Raw genomic sequence first — 12,861 nt, 5'->3', positions numbered from 1 at the left:
TGAAGCTACCTAGTTTAAAAAACATTCAATGAACATATTCACTAGGTTACAATGAGAAATGTGAGAGTCAAATCATATAAAGTAAGTTTTATTTAACCTTAATACTTAATAATATCTCACACAATCATTTAAACACCATGGTGTCGAGCATAGCCCCCAGAGATTGTACAATGTTGTTAGCCATTAGAACATCAACTTTCTCTTCTAAATGCCTCTTAGGATCTTGTTTACCGACATTTTTAATTGCAAGCTGTTCTGGTGTCATCTTCTCTTCGTCTTCGAGAGCCTTATTGTAGTTTTTAGCCAGTTCAAGCATGTCTGTTACTGTAGTTTCGTTGATTGAACAATGTTCTTTATAGTCAGCCAGGGTGAGTCCATCCATCCAGGACTTCTTGTGAAGATTGAGTAACATTTTCTGCTCTAACTCATTCTTTCTGTAGTTTATACTAATGGAGTAGTAGTGACGATTAAGACCATGAATCAGAGCTTGCACTGAAGGTTTTTGCAAATGGCCTAAATTTGAGGTTGTTTGCCGTGGCTCTTGTCCCAGAACCATCATATTTGGATTGATAAGACGGAAAGCATCGATGACGACTTTACCTTTAACTGATTGGATAGGATCAACCACAACAGCTACAGCTCTCTCAGATAAGGCTTCAAAAGACTGCTGAGTATTTATATCGACACCTGATAACCAACATCCAAAGCCAGGATGTGAGTGGTACCTAGAATTGGAAATATTCCTGATTAGTATTTTTGTAAAAAACATTTTAAGAAGTTAACAATACAGAATAAAACTGCAAATGAAATGAGTAAAATACTGAACCAACTAAAATATGCTCACCAGCCCACAACCATTTCAGGGCGTCCAGTTTGTTTTAACATATCCAACATCTTAGCCTGGAAAACGGGATCAACAGCTTCTACAGATACACCGGTTCCAGTCTGTGGCATTGCAAATACATCGATGACGCGAACTGTATAGTCATCAACAAATTCTCCTACAACAAAAAAATATGATTAATTTAATAAAATCGAACCATTATAAATGTAAATAGTATGTTGAAAAACATTTACCTAACATAAGACCCATTACTTCCATTGGTACACCGGCACGGCCGTGTTTTAACATTTTCAAAAGAGCAAGCGACGAGATATAAACTTGCTCAGCAGTGTCCACGACTGGAGCGTCTGTGGGTGGCGGTGCTTGAGACAAACCGGCCATGCCTCCTCCGAGACGAAGAAGACGATCCATTGTTCAGTGCTGATGTATGAGCTGTAAGCAACAAAAGGGATGTACTCATGTTCTGAATGAAATGTGTTAATAAATTCAAATGAAGGAAATACTTTAAGAAAGATATTAAAATACTAACCAATACTTTTGTATTAAAATAAACTTTTATAAGGCACAATATAAAGATAATATAGTTTCAGCGAAAAGAATTTCAATGTTTTATTGATGACATGAAGAACACAATTTTGATTTTGACAATCAAGCTGTCGAATATGCAAGCTCATGAACCTTTCCAGTATTACCATGATTTCATAATTATAAATGAATACCGATCAAATAAAGGGATATATCTTTTTTTGAATTTAAACATTTCTTAATTTTCCATATGTTATATCACGTATATTTGGGCATTTCTAATTGCAAAAAAATATTAATTATTTAAGACTGTATGTTGAATGCTTTTGACGTTCTGAATGGGAATAGAAAATTAAAAAGGTAGTATAATTGTCAAACGACAATGTCAAAAGTTACTATAAAAAAATATATCGAGATTTCTAAGTAATTTTTATTCAAGTTATAGATGATCAATATTGTAAATATAAAATAATTGAAGATGCCTGAATCTTCAGTGTTGCCCAAAAAATTTTCAGATGGTCCACATGGGTTAGGTAAACATTTTGTATGGTTAATCATTATAACCGAATTTTTTCTTTATTATATCGATTGTACAATTTCTAGGAGATCCTGATGATAGGAGCCTTAGAAAAGTTGAAACTGAAGTAGTCATACCGAAACTTATTAGAGAAAAAGCCAAGAATGAAAAATGTATCCCTGAAGTTCAAGATTTCTCTAAATGTTGCAAAGATTCATCTTTATTTATGATTATCAAATGTAGAAACGAAAACTCGGCATTAAAATCGTGTTTGTCAGAGTGGTATCACAATGAAGAATTTAAAAAATTATGCACTGAAGAATATTTAAAGGAAAGAAGTGAATACAGAAGGACAGGCATTAAAAAGCCGATGAAAAGAGCATAAACCTTAGTCAATGTTATTTATATGTAAGATATCAAAGAAATAAAAGCATGTTTTAGTCTATATCATTGCCATCATTTATTATGTTTGGAATATTTCTAGTTAATAACAGTTCCCTTACACTAAATTCACTAAGATCTTGTGGTAACTTCAAATTATCTTTACTGGATTTCAGAACTTCCACTATTATCACTTCCTGAAACAAACAACTTATTTCCTGTATTTCATAATAAAAACATTGTTGACCAATACACAAAATTGCTAACAACATTTATATACCTTAACAGTTGTTGCAGCCATTCGAATTTGACCAAGTAAAGATATCCAATCAGAGATATTATTCCCATAGTTTATAACAATTACATAATCTGCATGATTTATTTCTGGACCTTCTCTGTATAGTACTAAAAGAAGAAGAGATTATATAAGCAAAAGAAGTCATTTTTTTTCAATGCATACTTTTAAAAACCATCTTACAGTAATCTCCACCAAATTTAATTCCAGGCTTAACAATATATCCTTTAGACCTAAAGTAGTGGTATACAACATATTTCTCAATAAAGTATCTATCACTCTCACTGAATATTTTCCAACAATCTTCTATGTTAAGTATATTGTTTTCATTATTTACTATTTGTAAACAACCAAGCCCATATAATAAGAAAAAAGCTTCTTCTAATGTGAGCATTAACTTTTCCTGCAAAACAATTTTATCTACACAACATTTAGGTTTCATATTGGCAAAATAATTGTCATCTTCGGAATCACTGTTTGGTACAATAACAACTAAGTTTTGTTTATCAGTCATGTCAAAATCAGTTTGATTATTTAAAATTTCAGTTTCTTGTACTATCTCATCATCACTTGAAACTAAATCTATAACATCTTTTCCCGATTGTTTCCTAGTGTCATGAACAATCTTTGAAACCAAGTCATTAACCTCTTTAAGAAAAGAATCAGAATCAATAGATTGTTTTTGTGTTCCAAATCTCTTATGCCAATAATTTCTCTTTAAGAATTGCCTCTTCCGCATAATAGATGGACTGCCATCATTGTGTACTACTTGAGGCTTAGATCTAGATGCAGTTCCTTTACCAAAACATCCCATATGGTGTAACAAGGCCATCTCATCCAGGGATCTAACCTCAACACCAAACCCATTATAATGTCCAGTAAACACTATGCACATAGAACTATCTAATGGTAGACGCAGTGATGATTCAGTATCCATAGGAAATGTGTTATTTGGGTCATTTATTCGACATTCCTCTTCTGATTTCAAACTGGTCATGACAAAAGAACTGGCCACTTCCCAAAAAGTATTTTTAGCAAGAAAGTGTGACAAGTCCTAGCTTAAATTATTAATCTGTAACACAAAAAGTCAACTTTTGATACAAAAATATATTATTATGACTCATGAACAAAATTTTAGCATTTGTAAACATTTATTTTAAATTAGAATATTAAAAAAATGGAAACAAAAATAAGACGAGAACCTGACCCTGAAAGATACAACCGTAAGTAATTATAAAGTAAGCGTTATTGTGCTGAGCTAATTTCATATTACAACTAACCTATAACACAATGTCTCACTAAAATTAATAACAAGATCTACTCTTTATTATTTTACTTGTTTATATCATTTGCAAAAGTTTCGTGCAATTTCTTCTTACTTGTTGTATATTATTTTATTAAAGTAGAAATTGAATTTTAGGCCATGTTAATGTACAAAAATAGATATTATTTATTGTTTAATTTTCAAAATAGCTAAGTATTCTAAGTACCTAATATTAAATATAGCAAGAGGAAAAGGTAGCAGCACCCACTTTTGCAAATATGATATGACCAATATTTTCTTATTGTAGTAATATTTCATTTGGTCAATTTACTACCGTAATTTATGGTAGATAAAGTCTAGATTGGAAAAAACGTACTTATGTACCTAATGACATTCTATTTTTCAATAGGATTTGTAATAATGACACAGAGGTTAAGTGCTGCCAGTGTAATGTACTGTAGTTTAAAAGTATTGATTGTATTCATATTACTAAACATGTAAAATAATTAACAGCGTAATCCATAACACTTTGCAACAAAGTCACACTTTCAATTAATAAAACACTAAAACAAACTTAAGAAAAAATGCTATATTAGGAAATAATCTTACGCGGAAAGAAGGGAATTAAAAGCTGTAAAGAGATTTTAAATGTTAAAGATTCTAAATGTTATATTAATATTAGGCACATGCCTAATATTAATATAACATTTAGAATTCAATTGATAGTAAGTATGAAACAAACTATTATATACTATTTTGAATATTAAATATTATTGAATAAATAATTATGCCGTGGCATCGTATATATATAATATTATGTTTTTAATACTAGAATATTAAAAGAAAAACATTCAAACAAAATATTACCCTTTATTAGAATTACGGTAACATGTGGTAAATAAATGTATGTACGACAACTATTATTTTGCATATTTTTGAAAAATTTAAATAGTTCATAGTCTATATTTGAACATCTGTATATTTAATGTTCAATTATATATCGATTTTTCCAGTGGGCTTACTCCTATTTAATGTAATTTTTTTTAAATTACGTATTATTTGTTGATAAAATTATAGTATTTTTTACAAATTAACTATTGTATATTTTAAGTTTTAAAGTATAAAGCTAAGGTTTTTAAACTATTCTCTTTAAAGAGTTGTCAAAATGTTGACATTATATTTTTTTATACGGTTGCCTGCTTGTTGCTTTCACAGTAGTGACAACTGTTTTCATATATATCTATCTCTCTTTTTTACAGCTAAAAAAGTCTACATCAGAGAAGGTAAGCAATACATTATTCCTCAATGGCGACAACTTCAATTTACATAGTCACAAGACCTCTCAGCTGAGGGAGCTGTCTCTCAATTTTCTATTTTCTGTAGAATAATTCTCTACAAAAATTATCTAATTGTGGGTGGCGTTTTTTCCTTTAAATTCTATAGCCAAAATGGCTCATATCAACGAAGAGAATGTTAGCAAACTAATTCCATCGCTAGGCGATGACAAAATTGGTATGTATCTACGCAAATCTTTAAAATGGATAATTTTATTTTTGTACTTACTTACATATAATTATTTTTTAAATATATTTACAGATATGATTGCCGCTACAAGCGCGCTACAAATAAGGGCGAGTGAGATTCGTCAAACTCAAATTAACTGGCAATCCTATTTGCAGTAAGTATTGATTGAATTTTTTTTTAGTCAATATCTACTTAAGCTGAAGAAAGTTTATATTAGTTATAAATGTTAAATTTTTAATAGGTCGCAAATGATCACTCAGCGTGATCATGACTTCATTGTGAATTTGGATCAACGTGGACAAAAAGACTTGCCAGATAAGAACCCTGATGCCTGCGCAGATGTTTTCTTGAATCTGCTTACCCATATTAGTAAAGACAATACCATCCAGTATGTCCTTGTTTTGATAGACGATATTCTTTCAGTAAGTAAAATAATTTATTCAAATATCAATTCATTAAATTATCGCAAGAATACATTGACTTTATTTATGAATCATATACAATTTAGTATTTTCACTCTAGGAAGATAAGTCTCGTGTCAAGATATTTCGCAATGCCAGACACGGAAATGTGTGGCAGCCATTCTTGAACCTGCTAAATCGTCAAGATGAGTTTGTCCAGCATATGACTGCTCGCATCATTGCCAAGCTTGCTTGCTGGCACCCACAGCTCATGGAGAAGAGCGACTTGAATTTCTACCTCTCCTGGTTGAAGGAGCAGCTTAAAATGAATGTAAGTACAGGCTACTTGATGTTTTAATTTGTTAGTTTGAACTGAAGTTTTATTTTAAAACAGCATGGACTGATACTGTGACAATTTTATCACATTTATATGCTTAGCACATATTATCTATAGTTTTAAGTAACTTTCAATAGGTTTACAATAAAATAATTAAACTATTATTGAATGTCATTAATGAAAAATGAGATTCATTAGTTAATGAAAAATTCAAAAGGTTTTCATAAAAATAATGTGAATGGATGAAATAGTTATAATATTTTGAAATTATATATTAATGATAAGCATGTATGATCAATTTAGCTTATTATGCATGTCATATCTAACAAAACTAAAATGCTTGTAATATTTTATAATAACTGAATAAAATCCTTAATTAATTATTTAATCATTAATTATAATTGTAATTAATTATTCTATTAATAATTAATAACAAACACATATTTTTCTAAACAACAACTTTATTTTAATATTTAAAAACAGAATAAATGATGAAAGTGTAAGTTAAAATACATTTTTAAGTAAAATTTAAAATAGTTTTACTATTAAGTCACAACTAAAATCTACACATATCTTGTAAAACTGTATATTTCCTTATGTAATGGTCAAATTAAATATGTACTATCTAACTATACTAAATGAAAACTAGTTGATGAACAAAAAGAAGATTAAACTCAAACTCAAATTATTTATTCAATATAGAAGCATTATACTTATTGTTATAACCATATCAATAAGTAAATAAAATTTTGACACTATATCAAAAGTCTAGCCAATCATATCAGTCTAAGTAAAAACATTCTACTCTGCTTTTGATAACATGCTGTTTAACAATAAGTAAAAAATGAATTTGAAACCCACCCTTGATATGAGAATTTAATAATTCATCTAAGTATCAAGGTTTGAAATTACAAAAAATACTTATTTATAAATAATAAAAATGCAAAAAAATATTTTTCAAAAAAATATAACCACAATAATGCTTTACTATCTTTATCACATTCTTTCATACACATGTCTTAATTATAATTAGTTTTATTTCTTTTACACTTGAGTCTTTTTGGAATAGACTTACTTGGCAAGCTTAGCAGCACAGCAAGTTACAAAGCCTTCGATCAAGCTGTGTATCATATCATTATAATATATCTAAACAACTGAATATTAACCCATCAATGTTGTGAGCATCATCATTCAAGCATTATGCATCGTTGGGGCGAGGAGGAGATGGTTGTATGTCACTGAGAGGTTTGTTTTCTGGTAAGGCCGAGAAAGTGTCCGCTGAGTTAGAGCATGCTGAGCAGGTTATGTTGGAGCATGAAAAACAACACTTCTCTGATAAACCCATAAAACATCACAAAGAAAAGAGTGGAGAAAACGCAGACTCTTCCCAAGAAAAATATTCGAGCCTTTATAGCTCTTTTGATGTTCTCAAATCGCATCAGGATTTGCCGCTGGGCCTGCATAAGGTATTCCGTGTTGGCGTCACAACACATAAATGTTGAATGTGTTCAATGAATAACACGTGAACTGTATCTAATTCTTTGTTCTAGACAGTTATTATTATAAATAAATATTGTAACTAATAATAGACATACTATAGCATGCTTATACTAACAGAACTTTTAACATCATTGTAACAATATGTACAGATGCTTTCGATATGCAAAATTGCCTTCAAAAGCTTCTGTTAAATGTGTTATAACATATAATTAAACTGCTGCTAAATATTGCCAAATAAAAGTGTACTTGAACTTATATATTATATGGCTTATGATGTTATTTTATACTAAAACTTAATGTAAAATGGGTCCTCCCTCATTAGGTTGCTGGAACCATATTTTTTTAATATTTTAGGTAAGTCATAAGACAAATATTAAATATATCATTTATATAAAATAAATGGGGGTCCTAGGGTACATGAAATAAACGAAATTACGATAAACATGTTGTACGTAAAATTGAGAGTATCAAAAACATAAAAATATTTTTACTAAATTTAAATTATTTGATTCAATTGTTATTGAATTGTTTACTATTAAGAAAATATCGTGAAAAAGAACTGTTGTGCGCCTTTGCTGTGCTAGCTGCGCTGTTTTGCTTGCTTTGTATGTAATGTATGTACAATGTAAAAGAAGAGAAGAAAGGAATCGGAAGTGGCTTCATTAATAAAAAATAGTCAAATTAAAAAGAGTTGGCCTCTTCCATTCTTTAAAAACAGTTACCGTGTACCTCCTCCAATGAAGTATCAAAAAAGTATGTTTTAATTGTTTTAGAAAATATTATGTAACATTTTTATACCATAGTACATTTATATAAGTACATATTTATAATTTATAATTTTATAATACCTAATATATCCGTATATTTTTTGGTTTTAAATTATGTGTGTTTTATGAATTACATTTTAAATTTTCTAAATTTCAAATTTAATTGAAGTGTGTGAAATACATTCGATTTCAGACAAATGACTATATTCAGTCTGTGGCTCGCTGTTTGCAAATGATGCTTCGTGTCGACGAGTACCGCTTCGCATTCCTGTCCGTTGACGGCATTTCCACTCTGCTGTCGATCCTCGCTTCAAGAGTCAACTTCCAGGTCAGCGTCTTAGTATCAACATTTATCTTGACGTCATTTCTTTATCATAAGAAATAAACGAGATAAAGATTAGAAATTGACTGGCATAAAGAAATGACATCATTGAAAGTAAATAAATTTCGTGAAGTTTTAACGTATTAATGTCTCAAATAATTTCACTACCTTAAAGCTAATAATATATACAGAGCCGGATTTAAAGGTCTGGAGGCCCCGGGGCCACAAAGCAATAGAGGCCCTAGACCAACAGAAGCGTGAACACCAAAATAATAATTATATTATTTTGAATGATTTAGTTTTTTTTTTTTCAATCAGTGTGCTATGATTTATTTATTTGTATCGGTAACTTTTAAAATATTAAGTAGTAACATTATTATAATTTGACTAAGTATATCTCGGTATTTGTTAACTCGCTGAAAGCTGACGTGGCCCCTTCATGTGGAGGCCCCAGGGCAGTTGCCCCGGTTGCCCTCCCCTAAATACGGCCCTCTGTTTCGTTCATCTAAATTATTATGTAGACTTTGTTGTAGCTGTTTTGTATGTAGCTAGTAAATGGATTTTAGATATTTTTTAATCACAATATTCCTGTTGTCATATTGCCTGATTAAATACGCAATGAAATTATGATTCAATATTGATTAAATAATCTAGACTAGTTCTATAACAACTCGTCCTTTTTTTAAAGCCGTAATTATATATATATTTTTATGACTGTATTTTATTTTTTCTTAAAATAGGTGCAATACCAACTCGTGTTCTGCCTTTGGGTATTGACATTCAACTCTCTCCTCGCTGAGAAGATGAACAAATTTAACGCCATTCCGATCCTCGCTGACATCCTGAGTGACTCGGTCAAAGAGAAGGTCACACGTATCGTGCTCGCTGTCTTCCGTAACCTGATTGAAAAACCTGAAGACCAACAGGTGCGTGGGATATCAAATGCGTAAATTCTTTATATTTTATAACTGAAACAGTATTTTTTTAAAGTCTTCGGAATTGTGTTAGTTGAATGTTTTAAAATAATAAACTATTAATATTGTTACATCTATCTTATGAATAATAAATAATTATTAATTTTCAGGTCGCCAAGGAGCACTGCATCGCCATGGTCCAATGTAAAGTGCTGAAACAACTTTCAATCTTGGAACAGAAGCGCTCAGATGACGAAGATATCATGAACGACGTGGACTTCCTCAATGATCGCCTGCAGGCCTCAGTTCAAGACCTGAGCTCATTCGACCAGTATGCGACTGAGGTTAAGAGTGGCCGGTGAGTCTTATGTTTTTACTATCTCTGTATTTAAAATATTTCTTAATTCGGCTATAAAAATAAAATCCAATGATGTCACACACACAAAATTCAAAGATCCAATTGCAATTGAATATTTAAGTGTATATATATATATATATATATATATATTTTTTTTTTTATTTAAAATACAACATCCAAAGGCTCGCAGATGCCCGTGCCTTTTTTTACATTTTATATTCAATTTCATTTTGGCGTTTTATATTACACTAAACATCAGCAGATCTTCGCTGGAAATCATTTTTGTCGTCTTCTTGGGAGACGTGGCCCACACTGTATTTTTTTTTTTTTTTTTTTTTTAATTTATTATTAAATAATATATACTAATGTATAATAAATAATATATAAACTATAATAAATAATATATAAATAATATATAGCAGTATATGTGTTCGGATTACTACAATCCAGCGGGTCCTGGTCCGCGTTTTATCAGAGAGAGCACGGCCTCGGCGACTCTGATGTCACGTTTATGTATAGATGTCTTGAGGCTGTGCTCTAGGATGGTCCTTTAAGTGTATATATTAAAGTTCCGAGCTCACGGAGTGGGAGTAGTGTGTAGAGTGAGTAGTCAGTAGAGTAACAGTAAGTGTCGGCCCGCAGGCTGGAGTGGTCGCCCGTGCACAAGTCGGCCAAGTTCTGGCGCGAGAACGCGGCGCGACTCAACGAGCGCGGCCAGGAGCTGCTGCGCACGCTCGTACACCTGCTGGAAAAGAGCCGCGACCCCGTCGTGCTCGCCGTGGCCTGCTACGACGTGGGCGAGTACGTGCGCCACTACCCGCGCGGCAAGCAGTGCGTATAGCCTTCTACTATACTATATCCTATTTGCTTTGAACATGAGCTTGAGTAAGAGTCGAGATGGCCCAGTGGTTAGAACGCGTGCATCTTAACCGATGATTGCGGGTTCGAACCCAGGCGAGCACCGCTGATTCATGTGCTTAATTTGTCTTTATAATTCATCTCGTGCTCAGCGGTGAAGGAAAACATCGTGAGGAAACCTGCACGTGACAAATTTCATAGAAATTCTGCCACATGTGTATTCCACCAACCCGCATAGGAACAGCGTGGTGGAATATGTTCCAAGCATTCTCCTCAAAGGGAGAGGAGGCCTTTAGCCCAGCAGTGGGAATTTACAGGATGTTGTTTTTTTTTATGAGACAACATCACATACATTACTCTGTTCCCAATGTAAGTAGCTGAAGCACTTGTGTTATGGAAATCAGAAGTAACGACGGTACCACAACACCCAGACCCAAGACAACATAGAAAACTAATGGTAATCTACATCGAACCCGGGACCTCAGAGTGGCGTACCCATGAAAACCGGTGTACACACCACTCGATCATGGAGGTCGTCACGTGCTTTGACACGTTATTGTGTCTTGTACATGATAATTTACCTTAACTCACTTGATATGATTCATTAAAGTGTTATCCTTACCAATTTGTCATGAAGAATGTAAGATTTTTTTTTATAAGATGCCAATAGTGTGTTTGTTTTTATTTATCATTATAATGTGTTATGAAAGTTTTTCTTACAACTATTGAAAATATTATGATATCCTTATGAATAGATTTATATTATATAAATATGAATAAGTGATGAACTATAATAAGAAAATATTAATATTTATTCATTTTTATAAATTATCATTATAAAGCATCATCGAACAACTTGGCGGCAAGCAACGCGTCATGTATCTGCTTAGTCACGAGGACCCCAACGTTCGTTACGAAGCTCTGCTTGCTGTACAGAAGCTCATGGTTCACAACTGGTATGTTCGCATATTAATATTTACAAGTTTGCGAAAATAAAAAAAGAAATGGCCCAGTGGTTAGAACGCGTGCATCTTAACCGATGATTGCGGGTCCAAACCCAGGCAAGCACCGCTGATTCATGTGCTTAATTTGTCTTTATAATTCATCTCGTGCTCAGCGGTGAAGGAAAACATCGTGAGGAAACCTGCATGTGACAAATTTCATAGAAATCCTGCCACATGTGTATTCCACCAACCCGCATTGGAACAGCGCGGTGGAATATTTTCCAAACCTTCTCCTTAAAGGGAGAGGAGGCCTTTAGGCCAGCAGTGGGAATTTACAGGCTGTTGTTGTTATTGTTGTTGTTGTTATTGAAACTAAAAAACAAGTTCTTAATGAATTATTATCGTTTCACAGGGAATACCTTGGCAAGCAACTGGAAAAGGAGCAGATTGACAAGCAGTCTGGTGGCACTGCTGTGGGTGCTAAGGCTTAAAATGTTTGCATTATTGCTTATTTAAAAATTGTTATTGTTGTCCTCAACTTATATTGCAGTTATATAGCGACAATTATATGTCTAAAGCCATTAAGTATTACAATGTTGTAAATAAAATAGCGCTGTTGAAAAAAATAAACTGCAATTATTAAAAACATAAATATTATGTCTAATTATCAAAAGATTTAACTTCATGTAAATATATATTGAAACAAAAATATTTATGAATTTAATTGTTATTTATTTTTAACAAATCAGGTATGTATTGCCAGCATTATAAAAATTATAAATTGTTTACAAATTTCAAAAAATCACATTCCTATATAAGTTTATTATTGTTACATAAAAATAAATATAATCATTAATAAATTCTATATTTAAAATTGTAGAAGTGGTAGCATATTTGAAGTGTGTACTGTGAACTGGCTACATTAGAAAATAAACTTCATGAGAATTAATTTCAAAATGTGTTTTATTTACGCATTTTTTTAATGCAAACTATTAGTTTAATTATGTTAATTTGCACTGTATGTCTCAAAACTGTGCTGTTTTGAAACCAGACATTCGAAAAGTAGTGTACAAATTTTGTAACTAAGACATTAATTTTTAATATTATTTA

The 12,861-nt window shown here is 31.8% G+C and overlaps 4 protein-coding genes across 9 annotated transcripts; 2 read left to right on the top strand and 2 right to left on the bottom strand.

Annotated features, from left to right (window-relative positions):
• Positions 1–67: 67 nt before the first annotated feature.
• LOC124536858 (26S proteasome non-ATPase regulatory subunit 14) lies at positions 68–1,517 on the bottom strand. The gene is made up of 4 exons (XM_047113499.1): positions 1,374–1,517; positions 1,078–1,276; positions 845–1,001; positions 68–725 (listed from the first exon to the last, which is right to left on the bottom strand). Exons 2-4 carry the CDS (start codon positions 1,253–1,255, stop codon positions 125–127), a joined length of 936 nt encoding a protein of 311 aa, XP_046969455.1. The 5' UTR covers positions 1,256–1,276; positions 1,374–1,517; the 3' UTR covers positions 68–124.
• A 210-nt stretch (positions 1,518–1,727) lies between these two features.
• Positions 1,728–2,331, top strand: LOC124536650 (COX assembly mitochondrial protein homolog). Its single transcript, XM_047113185.1, has 2 exons — positions 1,728–1,902; positions 1,973–2,331. Exons 1-2 carry the CDS (start codon positions 1,848–1,850, stop codon positions 2,269–2,271), a joined length of 354 nt encoding a protein of 117 aa, XP_046969141.1. The 5' UTR covers positions 1,728–1,847; the 3' UTR covers positions 2,272–2,331.
• On the bottom strand, positions 2,322–4,220 carry LOC124536649 (tRNA-splicing endonuclease subunit Sen2). 5 transcript variants are annotated; one of them, XM_047113180.1, is made up of 4 exons: positions 4,095–4,220; positions 2,746–3,634; positions 2,548–2,672; positions 2,322–2,464 (listed from the first exon to the last, which is right to left on the bottom strand). In XM_047113180.1, the coding sequence occupies exons 2-4, from the start codon at positions 3,557–3,559 to the stop codon at positions 2,324–2,326; spliced, it is 1,080 nt and encodes a 359-aa protein (XP_046969136.1). In that variant the 5' UTR covers positions 3,560–3,634; positions 4,095–4,220; the 3' UTR covers positions 2,322–2,323. The 5 variants fall into 5 exon arrangements, with proteins under 5 accessions (XP_046969136.1, XP_046969138.1, XP_046969137.1 ...); XM_047113182.1 differs by having other exon boundaries at positions 4,053–4,109; XM_047113181.1 differs by having other exon boundaries at positions 3,843–4,107.
• An 880-nt stretch (positions 4,221–5,100) lies between these two features.
• On the top strand, positions 5,101–12,700 carry LOC124536648 (V-type proton ATPase subunit H). 2 transcript variants are annotated; one of them, XM_047113178.1, is made up of 11 exons: positions 5,101–5,338; positions 5,423–5,504; positions 5,592–5,772; positions 5,873–6,082; positions 7,351–7,554; positions 8,549–8,683; positions 9,418–9,603; positions 9,762–9,949; positions 10,592–10,780; positions 11,650–11,763; positions 12,164–12,700. In XM_047113178.1, the coding sequence occupies exons 1-11, from the start codon at positions 5,275–5,277 to the stop codon at positions 12,240–12,242; spliced, it is 1,632 nt and encodes a 543-aa protein (XP_046969134.1). In that variant the 5' UTR covers positions 5,101–5,274; the 3' UTR covers positions 12,243–12,700. The 2 variants fall into 2 exon arrangements, with proteins under 2 accessions (XP_046969134.1, XP_046969135.1); XM_047113179.1 differs by lacking the exon at positions 7,351–7,554.
• The last annotated feature ends 161 nt before the right edge of the window (positions 12,701–12,861 follow it).

This window comes from Vanessa cardui, chromosome 17, assembly GCF_905220365.1.
Source record: "Vanessa cardui chromosome 17, ilVanCard2.1, whole genome shotgun sequence".
Lineage (NCBI taxonomy): Eukaryota > Metazoa > Arthropoda > Insecta > Lepidoptera > Nymphalidae > Vanessa > Vanessa cardui.
The sequence above is the reverse complement of the archived record's forward strand: the minus strand, read 5'-3'. Positions and strand labels throughout refer to the sequence as shown.